Source organism: Ailuropoda melanoleuca, chromosome 3, assembly GCF_002007445.2.
Source record: "Ailuropoda melanoleuca isolate Jingjing chromosome 3, ASM200744v2, whole genome shotgun sequence".
Taxonomy (NCBI): domain Eukaryota; kingdom Metazoa; phylum Chordata; class Mammalia; order Carnivora; family Ursidae; genus Ailuropoda; species Ailuropoda melanoleuca.
In genome coordinates, this window is record NC_048220.1 from 18,097,370 (window position 1) to 18,120,155 (window position 22,786).

The 22,786-nt window shown below is 40.9% G+C and overlaps 1 protein-coding gene across 3 annotated transcripts in view; it reads right to left on the minus strand.

Annotated features, from left to right (window-relative positions):
- FBN2 (fibrillin 2) overlaps nucleotides 1-22,786 on the minus strand; it is a 260,894-nt gene that overhangs the window by 19,505 nt on the left and 218,603 nt on the right. For all 3 annotated transcript variants that reach the window (XM_034655954.1, XM_034655955.1, XM_034655956.1), the window contains 10 exons: nucleotides 19,502-19,630; nucleotides 18,942-19,061; nucleotides 16,051-16,176; nucleotides 15,214-15,366; nucleotides 14,152-14,217; nucleotides 13,731-13,856; nucleotides 13,060-13,179; nucleotides 11,947-12,069; nucleotides 11,080-11,211; nucleotides 552-677 (listed from right to left, as the gene is read on the minus strand). In XM_034655954.1, coding sequence (XP_034511845.1) covers nucleotides 552-677; nucleotides 11,080-11,211; nucleotides 11,947-12,069; nucleotides 13,060-13,179; nucleotides 13,731-13,856; nucleotides 14,152-14,217; nucleotides 15,214-15,366; nucleotides 16,051-16,176; nucleotides 18,942-19,061; nucleotides 19,502-19,630 — 1,221 coding nt within the window. The remainder of the gene's footprint in view (nucleotides 1-551; nucleotides 678-11,079; nucleotides 11,212-11,946; nucleotides 12,070-13,059; nucleotides 13,180-13,730; nucleotides 13,857-14,151; nucleotides 14,218-15,213; nucleotides 15,367-16,050; nucleotides 16,177-18,941; nucleotides 19,062-19,501; nucleotides 19,631-22,786) is intronic.

Consider the following 22,786-nt stretch of genomic DNA (forward strand, 5'->3'; position numbering starts at 1 on the left):
CTTAAATTTTACTACTCCATACTTTTACACCTGCTCATAATTACCTGAAATGGTTTGTAATGTATGCATTTTAGCATTAAAATACAACATAATGTCTGAGATTTATACTTTCCACAGGAAAATATTTTGTAAAGCATTTTTCTGTACCATAAAATAAAAATTAACCTTCACTGCATTTTTGAAATGTGGCATTTATTTTAATATTACTAATACAGCAAAGCTTACCTCACACAGCAAATATTTTCTTTTGGAATTAAATCATCTCCTGATGTAAGTTTTACTAAAGTCATATTTTCCACAGAGCTTAATTAATCTGAATTTTGGAAAGACTCTTTAAGATGGCTATTTATGTTACACATAGATGTGCATACAGCTCACATGCACAGAAATAAATCATTTGAATAGATGTGTATGTTCAGGAAGAAGTATATGCATTACTCAGGGTGGGGGCTTTTTTAGCAGACAAGAATCTGTACGTAGAGCTCTTCTGGGATGATGTCATACAACAGATGTTTTATTTACCAGGTAAAATACACTCAGATGTCACTTACCAAGGCATTCAGTGCCTGAGGAACTTGACTGGAATCCTTCGTTACACTCACATCTGTAGCTCCCGACAGTGTTCACACAGCGCCCATTTTCACAAATGCCTGGCTTGGTCCTGCATTCGTTTTCATCTTTGGAAAAACAAATAGGGTGAATAATGAGCAGCCTGTAAAATTACCATTTACAAATTATCCTCAAGGGGGTTATATCTTATTTAAAACTCCCTCATCAAAATACTAATGTGATGGGATAAAAACCAGTCATACGTGAAAATGGGTTTATTTTTAACTCCATCCTTCCAGGTGGGTTCTTTCTTAACAAAGTGTTTCTCTTTCTGTTCCCTCCCCACCCCTTGTGGGGAAGGGTTGGTGGTTGACGAAAACTGGCTTCCACAAGATATAAACTTGCCCCACAACACCAAACAAGCTGGGACAGAACTGTGGGGGAGAGGGTGCTGGTTCCGTGACAGGAGAGAGAGGCTGGGAGCACAGCAGGGGGAGGTGTTAGGGAGGGGTAGAGAGTAGGGAAAAAGCCACACAGGCGGGGAAGAAGGGCAAGCTCCCAGACTTTGAGTAAAATCCCAGGAGCAGTCTGGTGTGTGAGGGCGACTAATGGGAGAAGGAATTTAGGGTGTACTGCTCTTTTGGCTGGTAATAAATTAGAACAAAATTGCTTTATTAAAATCTCCTTTGTCCTTACTGCATTTGATATTCTGTAAATTTTCCTTGGGGCTTTTGTTTGTTTGAAGCTCTGTTATTATGAGCATAAAGGAGCTCATAGGGAGATATTTTTGATAAACTGCTTTCGTCTTCATGCTTTTTAAATCTTTGTTGGTATTTATTTTGCTTGTGCTTTCTTTTTATCAGCATTTGCCCTCAATGTTTTGTTCAATCCTTTTATTGTCGATCTTTCTCACATTTTGATTTGGTACCTTTCACACAAAAAGCACCTAACTGGATTTAAATGGAGTTTTCAAAAATACATCCGCCTTTAAACCAGCAGTTTATTCCTATCTATCGTGACTGCTGATATATTTGGATTCTTACCTGTCATTTTATTTTTTTTTACATTTACCATGCTCTTGCCCTCCTCTCTCAATATTTCTTACAATAGTCTAGATTTCTATGCCCTCCTCTTATCTCCATCTCATGTCTGGAAGTTACAATCTTCTGTCTTTTCAGTGGTAACCATGAAACAACTTCAGCCATACTCGAATACTTTTCTATTGGTTTCAGAAGTCTCTGGATGAGCTCCTTCTGCTCTCTCCCGGTGCCACCTGCCATGCTGACGTGATCTATATTTTAGCTTGCTAGATCTTTTCTTTAATGTGCCATCAGTATCTGTGTAAACCGAATCATGAGGTTTTCTGGCTCCTTGGCTTACCATTGCTTCATGGATAGAACTCTGTCCTTTTGGATTAATAAGACAAAATATTAAAGTATCTAGTCTGGTAATCACAGAGGATATGTGGGTGATAAATATTCTAGAATACACTTCTGACAGCGTCTTTTTTATTTTCTTACTAGACTGAGTATAGAATTTTAGTTCAAAATTATTTTCCCTTAGAATGTTTAGAAAATATTGCTCCACTGTTTTCTTTTACCCCAGGTTACTGTTCATTTGCAGGAAGTCTGGTTTTTCTCTCTGGAAGCTTTAAGGGTTTTCAGTTTGCTCTGAGCATACTAAAATTCACCATGATGTGTCTTGGTGAAATTTTCCTTCCCTTTTAGGGAAAAAAAAACTTATTATGGAAATTTTAAAGTATATACAAAAATATTGAGCTAAGTTAATAGATTTAAAAAACTGTGTGATGTCTGTTATTTCTAGAATCTGAGGGTTCAAGGTCTGCCTTCTTGATCTAATGCTATCCCTGATGTCGTTTACCTTTATTTTGATTTGCATTTTCATTGTCTGAGTTATTTTTTTTAAGCAGGGCTCTTGTTGGACATACTGACCGAGCTCCTCCCTGTCTGATGGCATACAACAGAGCTTTTATACTTGGAAGATGGCTAGATAGGTCTCAAAATTTTAGGTTACTTTTGCTCTGCTACCATTGGCGTGAGAATTCGTGTAAGAACTTGAAGAAAGTAGGTTAATTTTTTTCCTACCTTGTACATATTTTCCCTTTTCAGCCCCATTGCCTAAAGCCAACAGGTCTTTTGTGATAACTTTTTTCTTTTCTTTTTTCTATTGTTGAAATTTGTAACTTCGCTAGGGTGTATCTTGGTGTGTTGTTGCCCCACCTATGACATTTTGATTTCTGGCATTCCATGTTTTATCCTTTAAAAATTTCTCGATCACATCAGGATGGCCAATTAGCAACCATGGCATTGTCCACTGCTCTTGTCTTCGTGCAGTCAGCTCTGTCTATTCAGCGTGACACGCTAGAGACAAACAGGACAGGTCTCACTTTAACTCATGATTCAAATCTTAAATGGGAACTGATAACTCCCTTGACAGTCTTACTGCATTTCTTCGTATATCCGTGCTCCCACTTTCTACAATGACTACTGTACACGGAGATGAGAACTCGTCCACCTCTCCACTACCAACCACCTGTATGGCCCTCACTTTCCACTGCTTGTCTTTTTCCACAAATTAAAGATTCTCTGGTTTTTCTCAAAGGCCAGTCTTTGTACTGTACTCTAGATTGCCTTCCAAAGAGTTCATACTTCTCCTTTTTCAATGAGCTATTCTTTCAACACACAGTTTTCTCACAACTTCCATTTTAAAAAAAAACATCTCTTTTAATAATGTCTTACACCTCTAACTAGAACCTCATTTGTGTTCCCTTCAGGACAAATTTTCTTTCTCTTTTCTTTTCTTTCTCTCTCTCTCTATCCCTTCCTCCCTCCCTTTTTCTTTCTTTTTTTTCCTCCTCAGTGCTCTGATTCCTATTTTGTTCTATTTTATTTCCAGCTTTACTGAAGTACATGAAAGGATTCCTCTGTCAAATGAATTAGCACACCCATTACCTCACATATTTGCCCTTTTTCTGTGTGAGAATATTTAAGTTCTGTTCTCCTAGCAAATGTCAATTACACAGTACAGTGTCCTCCGCTATCATCACCACATCACACATTAGATCCTTAGACCTTATTCATCTTATACCTGTAAGTCTGTATACTTTTACCTGCCTCTCCCTGTTTCCCCCACCCTAAAGCCCCTGGCAAACATTTTTCTCCACTATTTCTGTGAGTTCAGTCTATTTACTTTTATTTTTTTAAGACTCCACATACAACTGATACCACGTCTTTCTCTGTCTGGCTTATTTCACTTTGCATATTGCCCACTGGGTTCATCCATATGTTCTCAAAAATGACAGGATTCCCTGTATCCTGTGTACATTTTCTTGATCCCCTCATGCACTGATACACATCTAGAATGTTTCCACACCTTAGCAATTTCCAGTAATGCTACAGTGAACAATGAAGTTCAGGTATATTTTTGAGATAAGGCTTTTGTCTCCTTTGATATATACCCAGAAGTGGGACTGCTGGATGTGGTAGTTCTCTATTTAATTTCTTGAGGAAACTCCAAAATCCATACCTAGTGGCCTTAGCAGTTTACATTCCCACCAACAGGACATCAGGTCACAGTGGACAGAATTCCCTTTTCTCCACATCCTTCTCAACACTTGTTATCTCTTGTCTTTTTATGATTAGCCATCCTAACAGGTGTGAGGTGTTATCTCATTGCAGTCTTGACATTCCTCTACCTGATGACTGGTGATAAGAGGGCACCAAATCTTATTGCTTCCTCTCTGTCTTGCTCTGTATCTCAGCAGCATTAGACACAAGTGGCCACTCTCTAGCTGCTTGAATAATCCATCCTTTTAATTGTCACGATCCAACACTGACACGGAGAACTTCCTCTCTTGCTGGCCCTCAGTTTTGGTTTTCTAAATATTTTCAATCACACTAGATTTTGGAGTGTTCAGAGCTCAGTCACTGCCACTCCACTCTCTTCGCTCTCTTGGTGTCCTCATCCAATCCCGGGATTTTTCAATGATGACCTGTTTGCCAATAATTGACAGCCATGGCTTATGAACAGATCTGTGTATCTAATGTTACCACTTGGCAGGCTCTTACATTTCTGACAGTTAAGTTGGTCAAAACAATTTTTATTCTTCTCTGCCACCAACCACACCCGTTTCTTCCTGTCTTTTCCTTCTCAGGCCATAGTTGCATCATCTGGTCATTTATGTAAGTAAACTCCGGGGACTCATCTTCTCTACCTCTCTTCCTTCCCCCACCATATCCAGTCCATCCATGCGCAAATTCTGTTGATTTTATCTCCCAAGTACATTCTGAATCTGAGTCCCCTTAACCACATTTTTATGGTGTATGGCCTTTATTTGAACTTTCTTCGGCTCTAATTTGGATGAGTAAAATAGTCGCTTAAATGCACCCAGCTTCTACTCCTAACCCCTCACAACGCATTATCCACTAGGCGACCGAAGATCTTTTAGACTGTAAATCAGACAATAACAACAACTAACACCAAGTGAAACTCTACTATATGCCAAGCCCTGTTCTAAGGGTTTTATATGAATTAACTAATTTAATCTCTGCGATAAGCCTATGAAGTAGGTGCTCTCATTATTCCTATTTGTGTTTAGAGGACGAATTTGAGGCACACAGTGAAGCCAGCTGGCCCCGCACACAGAGCTAGGACATCCGAATCGAGGTTTCTCATATTCATCATCCATCTCCGGGGCCCGCACAGTGCAGGCGCCACAACACCGGTCTCTTGACCGTGGCCTGCAACGCCTTTGCCTACGTTTGGGCCTCACCTCAGGCCGCTCTCCTGGCACAAGCTCCGGCTACGCTGGCCCTTGTTCCGGCCTCAGATGTCTTTGCTCTTACTGCTCTTTCCTTTTCCTTTCCAGGCCCCAGCTCGGGCGTCACCTTGCCAGTGAAGCCTTCCTTGAAAATGTCTTCTAAATTAGCTCACGTTTCATCATTAAATCTTACTCAGAAAGATTCACTGCTATATGAAATTATCAATTATTTGTTTGATGCCTGTTTCTCCCTGAGCAGAAGATACACAGCTTGAGAGCACAATGGGGGCGGGGAGTCAGGGTGGGGGTGGGGGACAACCCGCCCTTCTAGTTTATTAGGGTCTTCCAGNGTCTCTTGACCGTGGCCTGCAACGCCTTTGCCTACGTTTGGGCCTCACCTCAGGCCGCTCTCCTGGCACAAGCTCCGGCTACGCTGGCCCTTGTTCCGGCCTCAGATGTCTTTGCTCTTACTGCTCTTTCCTTTTCCTTTCCAGGCCCCAGCTCGGGCGTCACCTTGCCAGTGAAGCCTTCCTTGAAAATGTCTTCTAAATTAGCTCACGTTTCATCATTAAATCTTACTCAGAAAGATTCACTGCTATATGAAATTATCAATTATTTGTTTGATGCCTGTTTCTCCCTGAGCAGAAGATACACAGCTTGAGAGCACAATGGGGGCGGGGAGTCAGGGTGGGGGTGGGGGACAACCCGCCCTTCTAGTTTATTAGGGTCTTCCAGGAACCGCACACACAGCAGGTGTTCAGTAACGTGTTACTCAGTAAGTGACTGTTCTGTAATAGTTTTTCATGCGGGCAGTGTGCTCTTCTAATATACAGATTTAAATATCTTCTACAAGATACTCATATACTCAAATATATTTCAATTTTTTTTGTACTTTTTTTGGGGCGGACTTCATTTATGCAATGTTGGATTTTTTTGGTCTTACACTTGAATGATTTTCTTATTAATCACTTCCATATCCACATCTTTACTTGTGTTTTCATCCTTTGCTATTTTTTATTAATTCTACTGTGACTAATTTCTGTGATTTTTTTTTCTGAGCTCTGCTAGATCATTCTCTCTTGATATTGTTTTATCTTCATTTTCAAGCTCTTTTATTATAATTTTTATTTAATGGTGTCTCTTATAGATTATGAATACAATTTTCCTAAACTTGTCTTCTTCCATTCCTGAGGTGTTTTAGTCTGTTTTTGTTTACATTCCTTTCTTCTCCCCCCCAACCCTAGTATATATACCTCAGTTGCACTCATGTGTAATTATCCATGTCTGACTGATTTTCACTATTTCAGCTATTTGCTGAAAAATAATGTAGCAGAAGACCACCCACTGCTGAGCTGGGCGTCACTGTTTTCTAAGCATTCTCTCACCAGACTGGTTATGTCTCTGCCCATGGGGCATGCATACCAAGTGTTTTTTGTAATTTAGGAGGTCACTATGGCTCTGAGTAAAGTTCTTTAAGTCTTAGCTTGTCAACTGTGTTTTCCCTCTGCACGCCGAATGGGGAACTGGGCTTCTACAGAAACATTTCATGTTTCTCTCATTCACCTGTATTCCCAATCTACTCAAAGACTGCTCGATGATCTCTTAAATTGGGGCAATTACTTTGAAAGAGGTCTGTATTCTGTTAAAGTCTAAAGAAGAATATGTCACTGAGCCTCTTATGTGTTTTTGATTGAAATTTTATAATATTTGAAAGATATTCTTCAGAGTCAGTATTTCAGACCATTCCTCATTTAAATAAACAACCCTCTTCTTTCCTCTGCTGTATTTCTAAATCTTCAGGGGATGGGGGTGAGGGAACACTTTTTATTCCATCATCTTAAAAGCAAAGCCTTTCTTCCCCTCATTAATATTTCAAAATTCATTTTGAAATAAATTTTATTCATTTCAAAATGAATAGCCAGTAGTATTGTAAAGATCTTCATTAAAATTTTATGATCTTGGTAAAATTTTTCTATTTATTAGGTTTTTCTATTCATTTGTTTATTAAAAAAAATAATTACTGAGCATAGTATATTGCAGAGTCAAATTTTGTCGCTGTATCTTTTAAGGGGTAACTATTCAAAATGTATAAAGAACTTATACAACTCAACACCAAAAAAACAGACTAAAACATGGGCAGAGGACCTGAGTTCACACTTTTCCAAAGAAGACATCCAGATGGCCAACAGACACATCAAAAGATGCTCAACATCACTGATCATCAGGGAAATGCAAATCACACCCACAATGAGGTATCGTTTTACTCCAGTGAGAAGAGCTAAAGTCAGAAAGACAAGAAATAAAACTGTCGGCAAGGATGCCGGAAAAAAAGGAATCCTCAAACTGAGGATTGGTGGGAATGCAAACTGGTACAGCTACTGTGGAAAACAGTATGGAGGTTCCTCCAAAAATTAAAAATAGAACTATTCTATGAGCCAGTAATTCCACTAGTGGGTCTTTACCCCCCCCCACCAAAAATGCAAACACTAATTTGAAAAGATATATGCACTCCTTTGTTTACTGAAGCATTATTTATGATAGCCAAGATACAGAAGCAACTGAGTGTCCACTGATAGAGGAATGGATAATGAAGGAAGATGTGGGACATGCACACAATGGAATACTATGCAGCCACAAAAAAGATAAGGACATGCCATCTGAGACAACATGTAAGGACCTAGCAGTTATTATGCTAAGTGAAATAAGTCAGACTGAGAGAGAAAAATACCATATGATTTCATTCCTATGTTGGATCTAAAACCACAATTGAATAAACAAACTCAAAAAACACAGTTAGACCTATAATACAGAGAACAAACTGATGGCTCCCAGAGAGGAGCAGAGTGAAGAGGTTGGGCAAAATGGGTGAAGAGGAGTGGGAAGTATAGGTTTCCAGTTATGGAATGAAAAAGCCAGGAAATAAAAGACACAGAGTCAACGATATTGTCGAAGCAATGGTAACCGACGGTAGCTACACTGGGGGTGAGCTCAGCATAATATATAAACTTGTAGAATCACTGGGTTGTATACTTGAAACTGATGTAACATTGTGTATCAATATATACTTCAACTTAGAAAATATTTCATCTGTGACTGCATTTATAGTTTTCTTTATAGAGGTTTTAGATTTCCTACATAATTTCCTACATAATTTCCTCTGTAATTCTTAAGCTTGTAATATTTTTAGTTTCTAACGCATTTGACATTTGGGGAATAATTTTGTTGGATTCCTGTTTCACTGTACTCAGCATTTTTATTGTATTATTTTATGGCTTTATCTTTCATTCTCATTCTGACATTTGTAAACACTTTTTATTTATAATAATATTTTGGCTGTTTATAATGGAATTTCTAACTATAAAAACATGTCTGCATAAAATGGAACTGTGCTACAAAGAGTTTTCTGATGATCAAAGAAAATTCTGCAGAAGGTTCAGCTACCAGCATGGTATCATGAAAAGCCTGAGGATCAGAAATGTTTTAGAACCTGTATCTTCTGCAGCACCTTTTAACAATGAAGAAATTCCAAATGTATAATGCTGCCCTAGGTCTTTTCTTTGAAAAAGCAAATACATGGGATCATAGAATATTAGAGCTAAAACACTCCTCCCTCCTCCCACCCAAATCATGCAGTTTCTCACTCTATAGAGGAGGAGACAGAGGCACAGAGAATTCAGCCTCTTTTAAGTCACCCAACTCATTTATGGCACATCTGGGACCAGAAAACTGGGTTCCTGTTATGATCACAGTGCCCACCCCCTTGCTCCCAGGAAATGCACAGGTAAATGTCGTGACTGTGTAATATAAAATTCAGCTGGTTACAAAAAAAAATTTTTTTCCAGGCATAAAAAATAAAACACATTTTGAAGTATTTTAGCCATATGAAATTCAAACACACATACGCAATCAAAGAATTAAAAAAAAAAGGAAATGAAAATGAATCTCAGGCACCACAAGAAGGCAGGATGGTTAACAGTATCTTTCATACGATCTCCTCGTACCCATTCAAGCATGTTAGCGTCTGCGCTGTGCGAGACTCTGAGAAACACAGGCGAGTTTGTAAACATGACTCAGGAGTCAGAGTCTATCTTCTAGGTTTTCGGATCTTGGGAGAATAGTGCTTTCGAAGGAACCACTGCGTAACTGTTCCTCTGATGTTATCTATTTTTAACTTTATTAAGTAGTATATATTGAATGAAATACCTAATAGATTAAGAGAAACTATGGAATCGAACTATAGTCTGATCGGTTGTTGCAGACATTTAAAAATTTATAATATATTACACATGTAATCCGTGAATTCCACTCTTTTGTAAAAAATTAAAGTTGACAGACAGGGTTGATTGCTTTAGACTAGCACCCTCTAATCTTAGTATCTTCCCTGGAGGTAATTCCTTCTGTGAAGTGGGGTTTATCCTTTAAAAATTTTTTTTTGTGTATTTACTTGCTTACATACATACCTATAGAAAACATATAGTATTACTTATAATTTTCTCTACGATATGACACAATATGTATTATTCTATAACTAGACATTTAGAGTTTTACGTCAGTACCTACACACACATACCTTACTCCCCTTACCTGCTCGGTGGCATCTCACAGCACCAATATGCCATGTTTCACTGTCTTCCTGTGATGGGCATTTGAGTTGTTTCCTAGTCTTTTTTTTTTTTTTTGGTAGTTACTCTGAACAAAGTTGCAGTGAATATCCTTGTTATCTCTCTTCCTGTGTTAGATTTACTTTTTCAAACGGCTTTTTGAGTAGATATAATTTACTTACTATAACGTCTGCATGTCTTAAACGCATAAGTCAGTGATTTTTAGTAAGTTACAGAGTTGTGCAGTCATTACCACAGTCCACTTTTAGAAGTTTCCATCTCCCAAAGAGATCCCTAATGTCCTTTTGCAGCCACTCTACATTTTGGCTTCTAGCACCAGGCAATCACTGATAGATTCGTTTTTAAGAAATCTTATTTTGTGATTTTTTTTTTCAAAAAATAAGAAATTATTCACTATCTTCAAATGTCCCTCCAAATACCCCCACCGTTTTTGAGGGATTGGAGGCTAGGACTATAAGATTCTTAATTCAAGGAGGGGGAGCCATCTCCTCTCAAGGAGGAGGAAGACTGTGGACTGCACTGTCCCCGGTGACAGCACCTTGGGGAGGAAGTGCTGAGATAAATGGGCCAGGCGGCCGCGGCCACTATATGTGACAGGGGACTGTGACATGCACCATAAAACCCGAACATTTTAAACTCCGGAAGACACCTTAGAAATCTGGCCCCACCTCCTCCCTTTACACATGAAATAATTGAGGTCCAAGTATGTTACAAACAATATGGCCAAGTCACAGCACCATCCAGCCTGTGACAGGCCTCTGGAGATGATCTGCCTCTTCCTCTTCTCGTTGATGGAATGATCCAAAAACCAAGAACACGCACTCATACTTTTACTTTGCTAAACATGCAGAATTGTCTCAAGCAGTTGTCCTATACTTCTCAATTAAGTGCTTTCGATTTACAGGACACAGAACGATGAAAAACAAGGACAGGCTTCACTGGGACTGCACCATCCAAACCTCATTCTACTGGCATGGCCCCTGAGACGGAAGAAATCCAGCTATGGCACAGCCTTGAAAGAGCTAGGAGAAGAGTGGGCTGGAAGTGAGGACGGTTTGGGAATAGTGCTGTAACTCTGTGTTGAGGTAGGCAACTCAACTAAGCAGAGCCCGCCCCGCGGAGCCTTACCGACACAGCCCTCTCCGTCCGGCCGTCGGGCCATCCCGGGGGGGCAGACGCACATGAAGGTGCCAATCACGTTCTTGCACATCATGCCTCTGGACTCACAGTCATGGAGCCCTTCGGCACATTCATCCAGATCTAGAAAAGATTTTTAATAGGAAAACAAAATTCTCAGGAGCAGGCTACTGTTTCAAATGTTCAAGTCTTAGTTTTGGTTTTTTGGTTCTTAAAATGTTACTGTGTGACAGGGAAAGGAGGAGCCATGTCTCTTCCAACTCTTGACTATATTCTAGATTTATTAAAGTTTTGGCATTGGTCCTAATGACAAGAAGTTTAGGAAAGAACTGAATGGGAAGTCATGAGCGAGGGAGACAAACCATGAGAGATTCTGAACTATAAGAAACAAACTGTGAGGGTTGCTGGAGGGGAGGGGGGGTGGGGGGATGGGATAACTGGGTGATGGGCATTAAGGAGGGCATGTGATGTGATGAGCACTGGGTGTTATACATAACTGATGAATTCCTGAACTCTACCTCTGAAACTAATGATGTACTATATAATTGGCCAATTGAATTTAAATTAAAAAAAATGTAGTTAAGAAAAAAAAAAGTTCAGGAAAGGACAATCTTTGCTTTAGTAAGAGCCCAAGAGTGTGACAATGGTGGGCCCTTCAACCCATCTTATCTGTGACTTGCTCGGGAAGGCCATCAAGTGTCTTGTTATCTAGATGTGGGACTCTACCAGCAAAATGTTGTGGGATACATGTCTGTAAACTCTAGAAGAAGATAGCGGAGAACTATAAAATCATTAAAATACATTCCCAGTGTGGCAAATAAAATGTTAACTATTCTCTTGTCTTGTCCGTGGCCTTACCTTTGCACATCTTCTGGTCCTCCCTGAGGGTGTAGCCGATGGGGCACGTGCATTCATAGGACCCGAAGGTGTTCATGCAGCGGAAGGCACAAAGCAGCGGGTTCTGGGCACACTCATTGATATCTGATCAAGGAAACAGGCAGGCATGTACTGAGCGTACAGTTTTAGGTGTTTACATGACACTGATGTGTTTACTCGGCTGTGATGGAGAAAGCAGTAAGATAACAGAACTCCCAGTACTGGTAGGGACAAGTGGGTACCTAATAAACCCATCCTCCAACAAATAACACCTACGAACTCTGAAAAAAAAAAATACAAAAACAACTACCTGAAGTAGTTTCTAGTGATGAGCTGAAACTCAGCAAACCACCAGCATAAATAAGCTCCCAGGTTTTTTCTTTGTTTGTTATTCTGAAATTACCCTGCGCATGGCCACAGTCCTGGCAGCAGCAGCACCCGGAGGCCAAACCTTCAATGGAAACTTCCCAAGCTTCTATCCAGAGCAGTCAGGGGAGGGAGCTAGGGGCAACCAAGGCTGCTCAAGAGTGAGGGGGAACCCCAGACAGGAGAAGGCCAGAGATGGAGACACACTATTTTTTTTTTTTTTTGCATAAAAGCCCAAGTTGCTGACTTAACCATGCACGCGTGGGGCAAAATCAAAGAAGCTAGCCACACTGGGGCTTAGAGAACAAACTGAAATCGGAACCACTGTCTTCCACAGGCCTGACACTCTGCTTTTATGTTCATTCAGGTTAACTGCCTGCTAAGACAAAAGCATCAGCATTCTTAGTAGTACAACTGATTCCAGAAGATATCACTCACAACATCCATGGTATAATCCCAAATTAACCAAGATGCTGAGGAGCCAAGAAAACAGGATGCCAACTTCCAGTGAAAAGTACCACCACAGATGCCAATTCTGAGGTGACTGAGAGGCTGGAACTATCAGACAGGGGCTTTACAGCAGTCACCGTAACTATGCTCACCGGGGAAAGGAAGAGATATTTGTGATGAACATTGTCATCAGCAGAATATCAAAGGAATAGAAGTAAAAGCTGAGACACTAAAAAACCACTTTCTATAGAAATGATATTTAAGAAAAGTTTTACTTGCCTTCACAATTCATCATGGGCCCTGGCTCAAAGCCTTCATTGCAGTTGCATTCAAAACTCCCAATAACATTGGTGCATGTACCATTCCCACATGGGTTGCCGATCGAACATTCGTCAGTGTCTGAGAAAAGAGGAGTAAGAAAGTGCCAAACAATTTGCAGAGTTTTAGTTTAATATGCGGATGCCCATGAATATCCGTCTGGCTGTCACACGTCTACAGGATCTCTACAGGGCACGCCTGACTCTACCCTCCTTGGCCTTGGCTGGCTGGTCGGCCTTGATTCAGTGCACAGGAGCCCAAAGGATCAAGTGTGCCAAGCTCTGAGTCCCCAGGCAGCCATGTTTTCCCTAAAAGTCACAAACCCAAGGGCTACGAGAGCAGGTACGGAAAGTCCTAACGTAAAATGGACATCTTTCCCGTCACTGGTTTTGGCAACTGTCAAGCTCTAGGGTAGGCACACCAGAGTCTGTATATTTGGCTGAAGGCAGAGGTTGGGCAACTCTCTCCATATTCACATAAACCAGACCTACTGGAAAATATAAGATGGGAGAAGAAAAAGCAGTTACTAGCTACTGATACTGGCTCTGTAAATCCTACCACCACCCAGGGTGCCTGGAATATTAGAACCCGAATAGAACTTTCCAAGTGTGTAGCGTGGAGGCAGCACTCACCCACACAGCGTACTCCAGTGTAATCCAGGTTGTAACCCATTGGGCATTCACAGCGAAAAGACCCGTCTGTATTGATACACTGACCGTTTGAACAAATGCCTGGGCTCTCAAGGCATTCGTTGACATCTAAAATAAAGAATTATCCATAAACTTCCTCAATATAAAAAGATACGTCAAAACTGTATCTATTCAACAGAGACTTAAAATTTATAAAACATGTGAACATTCCTTTTACCAGATAAATACGTATTGTATTTCGCATACAGTGTAGTCTCATGACAAATATAACACATGCTATAAATAATATTGTATATATATTAAAAATATGCCATACGTTATGTAGTAAAATGTGACTTTTAGAATGTACAATAATTTACTTATATAAAAAAAGATCATAGGAACAAAATACATCAAACCACACCTTCACGAGTATCATGAAGACTCGGAACCGTCCCGTGGCCGTAAGGACACAAGTCCTGGAAGGCAACTATAGAGAAGAACACAAACTCCCCGTTACTGAAGGGTCTCAGATATCGGAGAACTTCAGAACTGATTAATGGTATACGTGAAATTAGACTTATTTTTCATGTACAAAACTGCTTTTTAACAAGAGTCTTACTTTATTTTTATGGTTTCCTTCAAAAGCAACACTGTGCCTATCCAGAGAAGGTCGCCCAAGCTTGCCCAGCGCCTTCCAGGGTGTCGCCTATCAAGGGCTTCTGGTTCTGTTTACTCATTTAATGCGGAGCGGCCAGAGCCCCTCTGCCAGGACACACGGGTGCTACCTCTGACTTTGAGAGCAAGCCAGGTCCGAGCCCGCTGGGAAGCACCCTGCACCTTGGCTGCACGAACCTAAGAAGTGGGAGGCTCTCGGTCTCATCCTGCAAATGGCCCTTGTGCTGACTCAACTTCCGAACAGTTTATGTAAGATTCTGAGAGCGGCAGCCCAGGATCTGATTGATCCCCATGTGGGACTTGTACAGCAGTTGGGAATATAATTTTCATCCCCTCCTTGCGTCTCCTGCCCTGCATCTCTCAAATTCATTCCTTTGTTTTGTTTTTTGTTTCTTTGTTTTTAAAGATTTTATTTATTTATTGGACAGGGAGAGACACAGTGAGAGAGGGACACCAGCAGGGGGAGTGGGAGAGGAAGAAGCAGGCTTCCCGCAGAGCGGGGAGCCCTCCGATGCGGGGCTCACCTGAGCTGAAGGCAGACACAATGACTGAGTCACCCAGCACCTCTCAAATTCATTCCTTTGAAAGCAAACACTACTAACCTCGGCCGGGGGAGGGGGGATGAAGTAAGGATGAAGTAACGGGAGGAACTCTACCTGTGCTCACACGTGCTGCATGATCAAGTGGAGACAGAGTCCCTCAGACGAGGGTGTGCAGGGAACTTTACAGTTTATACGTGAGGGAGGAATTTCGCCTTCAAAACACAGTTAGACCTGCACAAAGCAGTGTTCTGCGTGGTGGCTCTCACCTTCGTCATCTTTGGGGCACAGCTCACAGGGGTCCCCCCAGCCCTCTCCCGGCATTTTACTGCAGCAGCACTTGGCCTTGGTGGTGTTGAAAGCTTTGGGTACGGAACACTTCCCATTTTCAAAGTTCGTGAAGCAGAAACTCTGGCGGGTATCTAGTCAAGAAAGCAGACATCACAGGCCTCCTTACTGGTCATGGAGAAGGACAGAATGCTCTATGTCTAACTGTTTCTGACGGAACAGTTCTCCTCGGCTGAACACAGGACACAGGTTAGATTCGCAGCTGAAAGACAGGTCTGGAAAACCTCCGTGGCCGGTTTCACATGCCCACTTACACTGGCCTGTCTATAAAGTTTGATGTAATTATTTAAAATGTTTAAAATGGTTTTATAATGTCCCTAGGAAACTTGAGAAATTATGCTCGGTTTTAAAATGATTTCCGTGTCTCTTCTTCTACTGTTACACGATAGCCTAACAAAAACATTCTACGTAACTCGGTAAATCCATTCACATTAAAAACAAGTCATACACCAGTGTACAAAAAAATCTATACCAACAACAAATGGACAGTGAAGCAATGATAATAATAATAATAATAATAATGAGTGAATAAAAATACTAATTTTTCAGTATGACATTAAAAAATGTGGAAACAGAGCCAAAAATTCGAAGTACCTTAAAAAGCATCTGGTGCAGAGTTTTGAGACCTATATTTTTAACTTAGACGTACCTGCCATAGACATGTGCTTGATCTCAGTAAACACTCGCATGGGGGTTTAATGTCTAGCTGTCAAGCTCCTAAGGGCAAATGAGGACAGAGAAGGCGTTCCACAGCTTACCAAAGCACCTGCGTCCGTTATCAGACAGCACGAAGCCGGGGGGGCAGCTGCACTGGAAGCCCCCAGGAGTGTTGGTGCAGGAGCCAAAGAGACAGATGTTGGGATCTTCGTCACATTCATTTATATCTGGACAAGAGCAGGAGAATGTATTCATTTAACAAAATCAATACACTGTTCAGCCTTTAAAATAAACAGTTTGTCCTACAACAATCTGCCAGCCACAGATTATTTAATATGAAATGAGAGTACATAATGTGTATGTATAACAACTTCTATAAAAATAAACTATTATCGCTTCCAAAGTCAAAGATTATATCCAGTTCCCATCAACCATACAGCCCAGACAGACACCCAGGCAGAACCCCAGTTCCCTGCAGCTCATCCCTGGGGGTGTGTGTGTCCACCTGCTTACCCCACGGGACCAACTCAATATCCGACAGGCGTCACAGCCTCAACGGGTCTCCCTCTCTGATGCTCCTCTCCACCATCCAGCTTAAGATGCTGGACTTGATTCCTCCCCCTGACTCCAGATGCCGCAGCATGTGACCTGGCACTTCCACCTCCTCTGGGCTTTCGAACTCAACCTCACCTGCCCAGGGATTACCGTAAATCTCCTAAAGGACTGTGCGTCCCCTTGTCCCCTCACACTGCCACCAGGCTGTCTTTCTAAAACACACATCTACTTGAGACTCTGTGCCTATGGAGCCAGGGGGACTCAGACAAGGTTTGAGAATTTCATCATTCCCACCTCACCCCAGAAAGGTTCCTTCAAATAAGTACAGATTCCTACCAGCGATATCTGTTTTTTTTTTTTTTTTTTTAAATCACTGGAAGTGCTTACTTGGTGAGTTATTTTGCCAGAGTGAGGAAGTATTAAACAGTTCCGGCCACATTAGAATGTCAGTTCCACAAGGACAGGACACATCTGTCCCAGTCACTGCCGCACTGCTCTGGCTAGAACAGTGTCAGGCACATACTATATTCTCCATTTATATTTGTAGAATTTTTGTGAGTCATACCGTACCCTTTCTTTAAAACAAAACAAACCCTGCCGTGTTCCACACTGTCTGCGGGACTGAGTTCAATCTTCTGAGCCGGCCACTCATGGCCCCTTACCACACTCTGGTTGCCTGCGTTCTCCAGTGGCCTCCTCTGTCCTGTCCCTTTCTTTGATTAGTCAATTCCTGTCCAACATTTAGGAGCCACCTCAAATGTCACCAATCCTTTGTGATGAGCTTTCTTGACCTGCCGTCTTTTGACCACCATCATCACAGCTTCACCCTGTGCTCCCACAGTCTGAACCCACCTCTGGCACAACATCTGTCATACTGGATTCCAAGGATGTCTTTACAAGGCAGGTTTACTTACAAAATACGTCTTTTCTTTTATGCAGTAGGTTACCTAAAGGCACGGACTGTATCTTTTTGGATCCCCAGCACCTAAAAGGTGCCAATCGTTCACTGTAACACACACTGAAAGATGTAATGAATTTGTGTGAGTGTGTACATGTGTTATACGTGTATGTTTGTGTAAGTGGGTATACAGTCGTGTTAGGCATTTCATCTGGATAAAACTGGTAGAAAAGATTCCAGTCTGAAGAAAATAATCTTACAGTGAAGTTAAGTGTTAACAAGATCGTTTTTTTCAGACATGCAAAATAGGAATGTTGCTAATGATGGATAAGGAAAAAAATACTTCTGCAGTTGACTAAAAGGTTACTGAATCACAGATTTTTTTTTCACTGAGAAAAAAGGTAGCTGAGCCTTTCTGATACAGAGAAGTGCATGTATGTCTTTCCCTTCTAATGGCTGACACACTGCTACTGTCATTGTTCCATAAAGGGATGGACTACAGGGGTAAAGAACTGAGATTAAATAGAGAATAAAGAAAATGAAAGAAAGAAAGGATCTTTTACTATTCAAGAAAGTTGTTATTAAGATGCTTCTAGTCTCTATTATTTTTTAAGGATTAAAAACACCAAACAGTTTTACAATGCACTCACTACAAGAGATCAAGAAAGGGAAAAGATACAAAGACCAAACTGGAATGACTTGGGGCATCCATTATATGAAATCACATGGTCTGAAAAATAATTAAGTTTGATGAAGTAAACGGTCTCCTTCACTTCTGTCTATCAGCATCCCTGGAAAGTGAACAGTAGAGCTACACAGAACTTTTTTATTTTAATTGGATAACTCAAAGGCGAAAAACCCCTCAGCAATCATTTCATGTTAGAAGGAATCACACTAAGATGGTGCTTCTGAATTTCAACAAGACTGTAAAAAATAATTTGTATAAAAGTGAAATTAAGTAACTGCAAAAAGGTCAGCCTTCATCATGTTCACCAGGCAATTCTGGGACCCACTTTTGATGTGGTTACAGTGTTCTTGCATGCTGGAGGAGTTTCAGCAGAAAAACATCTGTTATGACGAATGGATTAATATTTTCTGTTTTGACATGAGGCCTTCCTAAGGAAAAAAAATGTCTCAACAGCATGGTCAAGATTTTCTGCTCCACATTTCTAGGACTCTAGACACCTTTAATAGCTGTTTTAAAATTTGTTGCCAAAGATTACAATTTTTGTAGACTCTCTTTAAATTCAGTAGAAAGTCTCTGTTGACAGTTGGAAAAAAAGATTAGAGTGCACTGAAAATTCTATGACTGGTATAACGTTTCTGTTAATGAAAAACCCCACCTCCCTAACTGCTTTGTTCCCACCACTCCACCTTCACATCGATTCTGATGGTTCAGCAAAGCACATGTTGGCAGCTCTGTGTTGAATCCTGGGGTCAGCCTGCTTGCCGTGGTTTGGGTTCAGTATCCTTTCATAGGGTCTGGACCGGGTCTTAGACTCAACAGCTTGTGGACCTGATAACAAGTGTTAACCTTACCGATGCAGTTCTCGCTTTTCACTTCGTACCCTGGGGGACAGATGCATCTGAAGGACCCTTCCAGATTCTGACAGGTACCGGGAGAACAAGAGCCAGGGAGAGCGACACACTCGTTAGTATCTTTAAAGAGAAACAAGAGAAAAAATGACTTCACTATGAGGTAACTCTTGCCAAATGATGTTAACATGAATTCAACTTGGTCCCTCTGATAAGTCAGGTCACTACAGACAAAGACACCCCAAGATACTCTTTTGACATCTTGGGTATTACTCATTTGGCAAGAGCCTGACTTTCTTGATTTGTTTCATCTGTCTCCTTTTATGGTGACATGGATAGGCCCGAGCTCTCTTCCAATAAAAACATTTTGGACAAGTCATTCCCAATTGTTGGTGTATTCCTTATACCCAAATTTCCCCTGGTATCTTACATTTTGGTCAAGTGATCAGATGATCAAGTGAAATGTGAGAGAGTTTCCAAGTATGTGTGTGGGGGTGGGGGTGGGGAGTCACATCATTATTTAACAAAACAACACAAAGACTGTTCACTGTGTAGAGAGTTACCTATACAATTCTTGCCATCTGGAGTAAGTTCATAACCTTCATTACATAAACACTTGAAGGAGCCAATTTCATTGAAACACCGTCCATTTCTGCACACCTGACCAAAAAAGGAGCTGCACTCATCTATATCTGTAAGCAAACAGGAATGAGCTTTTCAGAGAGAGCCCTTACATATGTATTGTGTTACCTGTTCCAACGTAAAAGCATATTCACTGGCATGCATTTACAAATACGCGTCACTACAATCCTCATCAACACAGAGAAAAACAGCTCCTACTGGAAGCACTGTGTGACTAATAAGGTCACACAGATCCCTATTGTATTTCAATGCCAAGTTTTGATATTAATAGAACTCAAATTTATAGCCAGATAAAAACTGAAGGTTTATGGTGAAGCTTTCCATTCTTTTCAAATGAAAAAGATTTCTTTCCCTGGAGACCAGAAGGTGTACAGACTTAACCTGATGGCCTAGTTTGCAGATGACTGTACCTGGAGATAAGCTAACTATATTCAAAGCACAGATAATGGAGCATATTAAATACAGAAAAATCAATTACATTAAAAATACTCTAGAAATGCTAACATATATTTTGCTGACAAAATCGAGAACTTGAAAGAAAAAAATCTTAAGTTTCAGTGAAACTTAGGGTTGGCTGCCTTGGAGTAATTACTCTATTAATTACTGAAGGTTTTTGAATGCTGTGTTTGGATCAGAGCTGTATTAGTCTCTTTAGTTCTTCCTCGTTGTACAAAGGGTCTGAGAAACTATAGATAAAAATGTGGTAGTTGAAAAAAATGTCCAGTTAGCTCTAAATTTTTTCACAGTGGCAGAATTTGGAAAAAGAAAACAAAACAAAACAAAACGGGGGTGCCTGGGTGGCTCAGTTAGTTAAGCATCTGACTCTTGATTTCAGCTCAGGTCATGATCTCAGGGTCGTAAGACTGAGCCCTGTATCGGACTCCGTGCTCATCACAGAGTCTGCTTGAAATGCTCTCTCTCCCGCTGCCCCTCCCCCAACTCACATGCATGTGCAAACTCTCTCTCTCAAATAAAATAAACAAATAAATAAATACAAAAACAAAAACAAAACTGAGAGGAGCATGTGCTGGTGTAAACCAGAGGTCAGAGGTGGGTCTGAGCTGCGCTGATCCCACAAGGGCAGGAAGCCGGAGTTGCCATCACATACCTCAGGGCCACGTGTGTGAAGGCATGCTGGCTGTGGGCACTAGCACAGTGCCTCACGCGTGCTAAACCACACATGTGGTCAGCATTTGTTTGTCCTTCCTCTTGCCATGTCCTCCACTGACTTAAGGGACCTCCCCTACTCACTATTAATTCTTGTTTTAATCACTGTTGTTTAGGGGCAAACGATAAAATTCTGTACGATGCATAGCAGACACTTTCATTTTCCCCTGAAAATTTATGGTTGTTCAAAATTAAAATCAAGCAGGTTTCTGAGGGCTGATGTGGAGACCTGGCCCCTAGTCCACCCTTTCTGTGGGAAAAGGCATCCCTGTTTTCAAAGAAAATGATGTTTCAAGACACAACATGTTTTTAAGTTGGAGACTCTGTCAGCATTTGAATATAAACCAAGAATGCATTATTTGGAATGCTTGGAATAGCACTGAAACAATGACAGGTCTATCTTTGATCTCATTTAAGGGGTAAAAGCCACCCTGCCATAGAGCAATCCCAGCAGATTTACCAGCATCTGCATGCCTTTCCCCCGCATCGACCGGCTGATGGACAGAAGTACTCAACACAGCAGACTGTCTTGTGATTATTTAAACCAGTACTATGACTTTAGTTAACCGGAAATTAGTCAGTTATTACATATCTTTCAGCACATATTTATTTTCTATGATAAAAACATTTGATTTACTCTTTGGTTTTATTCCGTTTTTCAGTATATGGTGTGGATGTGAAATAGTAGCAACAAAGGACTGAGTACTTACCCAGGCAATCATTGTTATGAGTGAGTTCAAACCCTGGGTAGCAGAGACAGTTATAGGATCCAACCGTGTTTTTACAAGTTCCATTTCCACATGGATGCCGCTCACACTCGTCAACATCTACAAAGAAACAATGGCTCCAAGGAATTCAATTTTTAACTAGAAAAACATAACTGGTTAAACATTTACATTTTTTAAAAATTACTGACTCACTTAGATTTTCCTCATTCAGTACTTAGGAACCTGCATTTATTTCAGGGAAATGAGTATGAAATAGAGAAAACTCTAAAACTGTAAGACGAAGGGCTGCTGAGTGACTTACAGGCTCGTATAATACTCAGAGCTCAGCTAAGCAAGCGTTCCCTTGGCGCACATGTTTTAATGAATGGGTCTGCTTGTCAGTTGTAAGGAAACCAATCATTTGCAACACTAAACAATTTGTTCTATTCAAGCATTATCAACACCAACTCCCTCAGAAATTTACACACCTTACTTTGATCAGTACAACAAAGGCAAATTTTAGTTTCCTGAATTTTATAAATAGAATCCAAATTGAAGAAGTCTACTAGAACTCAGTATTATTAGCCTTCAAAAAATGGAATTAAAAGTGTGTTTAGAAAGGTCACCATCCTTAAGGCGGAATGAAGCATGAGAGACTATGGACTCTGGGAAACAAACTGAGGGCTTCAGAGGGGAGGGGGGTGGGGGAATGGGATAGACTGGTGATGGGTAGTAAGGAGGGCACGTATTGCATGGTGCACTGGGTGTTAAACGCAACTAATGAGTCATCGAACTTTGCATCAGAAACCAGGGATGTACTGTATGGTGACTAACATAATATAAAAAAATTTAAAAAAAAAAGAAAGGTCATCCGCATATGAGACAACAGATTCCCTAGACAATGAATTCTAGGCTATTGAAACTCTTCTATGCAAAAAAGGGTACTGTTCCTTAGGAAGAAAGCTTTGTTTAAGAGAGAGATTATCAAGGGGTCTCACTGACTTTTATCATCGACGAATTATTAGGCTTGAGGGCATGTTTTCTCCATACGAATTTCTGAATTAAATCTCAAGTATTTTTTAGCAAATCATGTTCTCTTTCACAGAGTACAGCCAGGAGAAGCATGTATGAGCAAGCATTCTTAGAAAGTTCATGCAAAGGGCGCCTGGGTGGCACAGCAGTTGGGCGTCTGCCTTCAGCTCAGGGAGTGATCCCAGCGTTATGGGATCGAGCCCCACATCAGGCTCCTCCGCTATGAGCCTGCTTCTTCCTCTCCCACCCCCCCTGCTTGTGTTCCCTCTCTCGCTGGCTGTCTCTATCTCTGTCGAATAA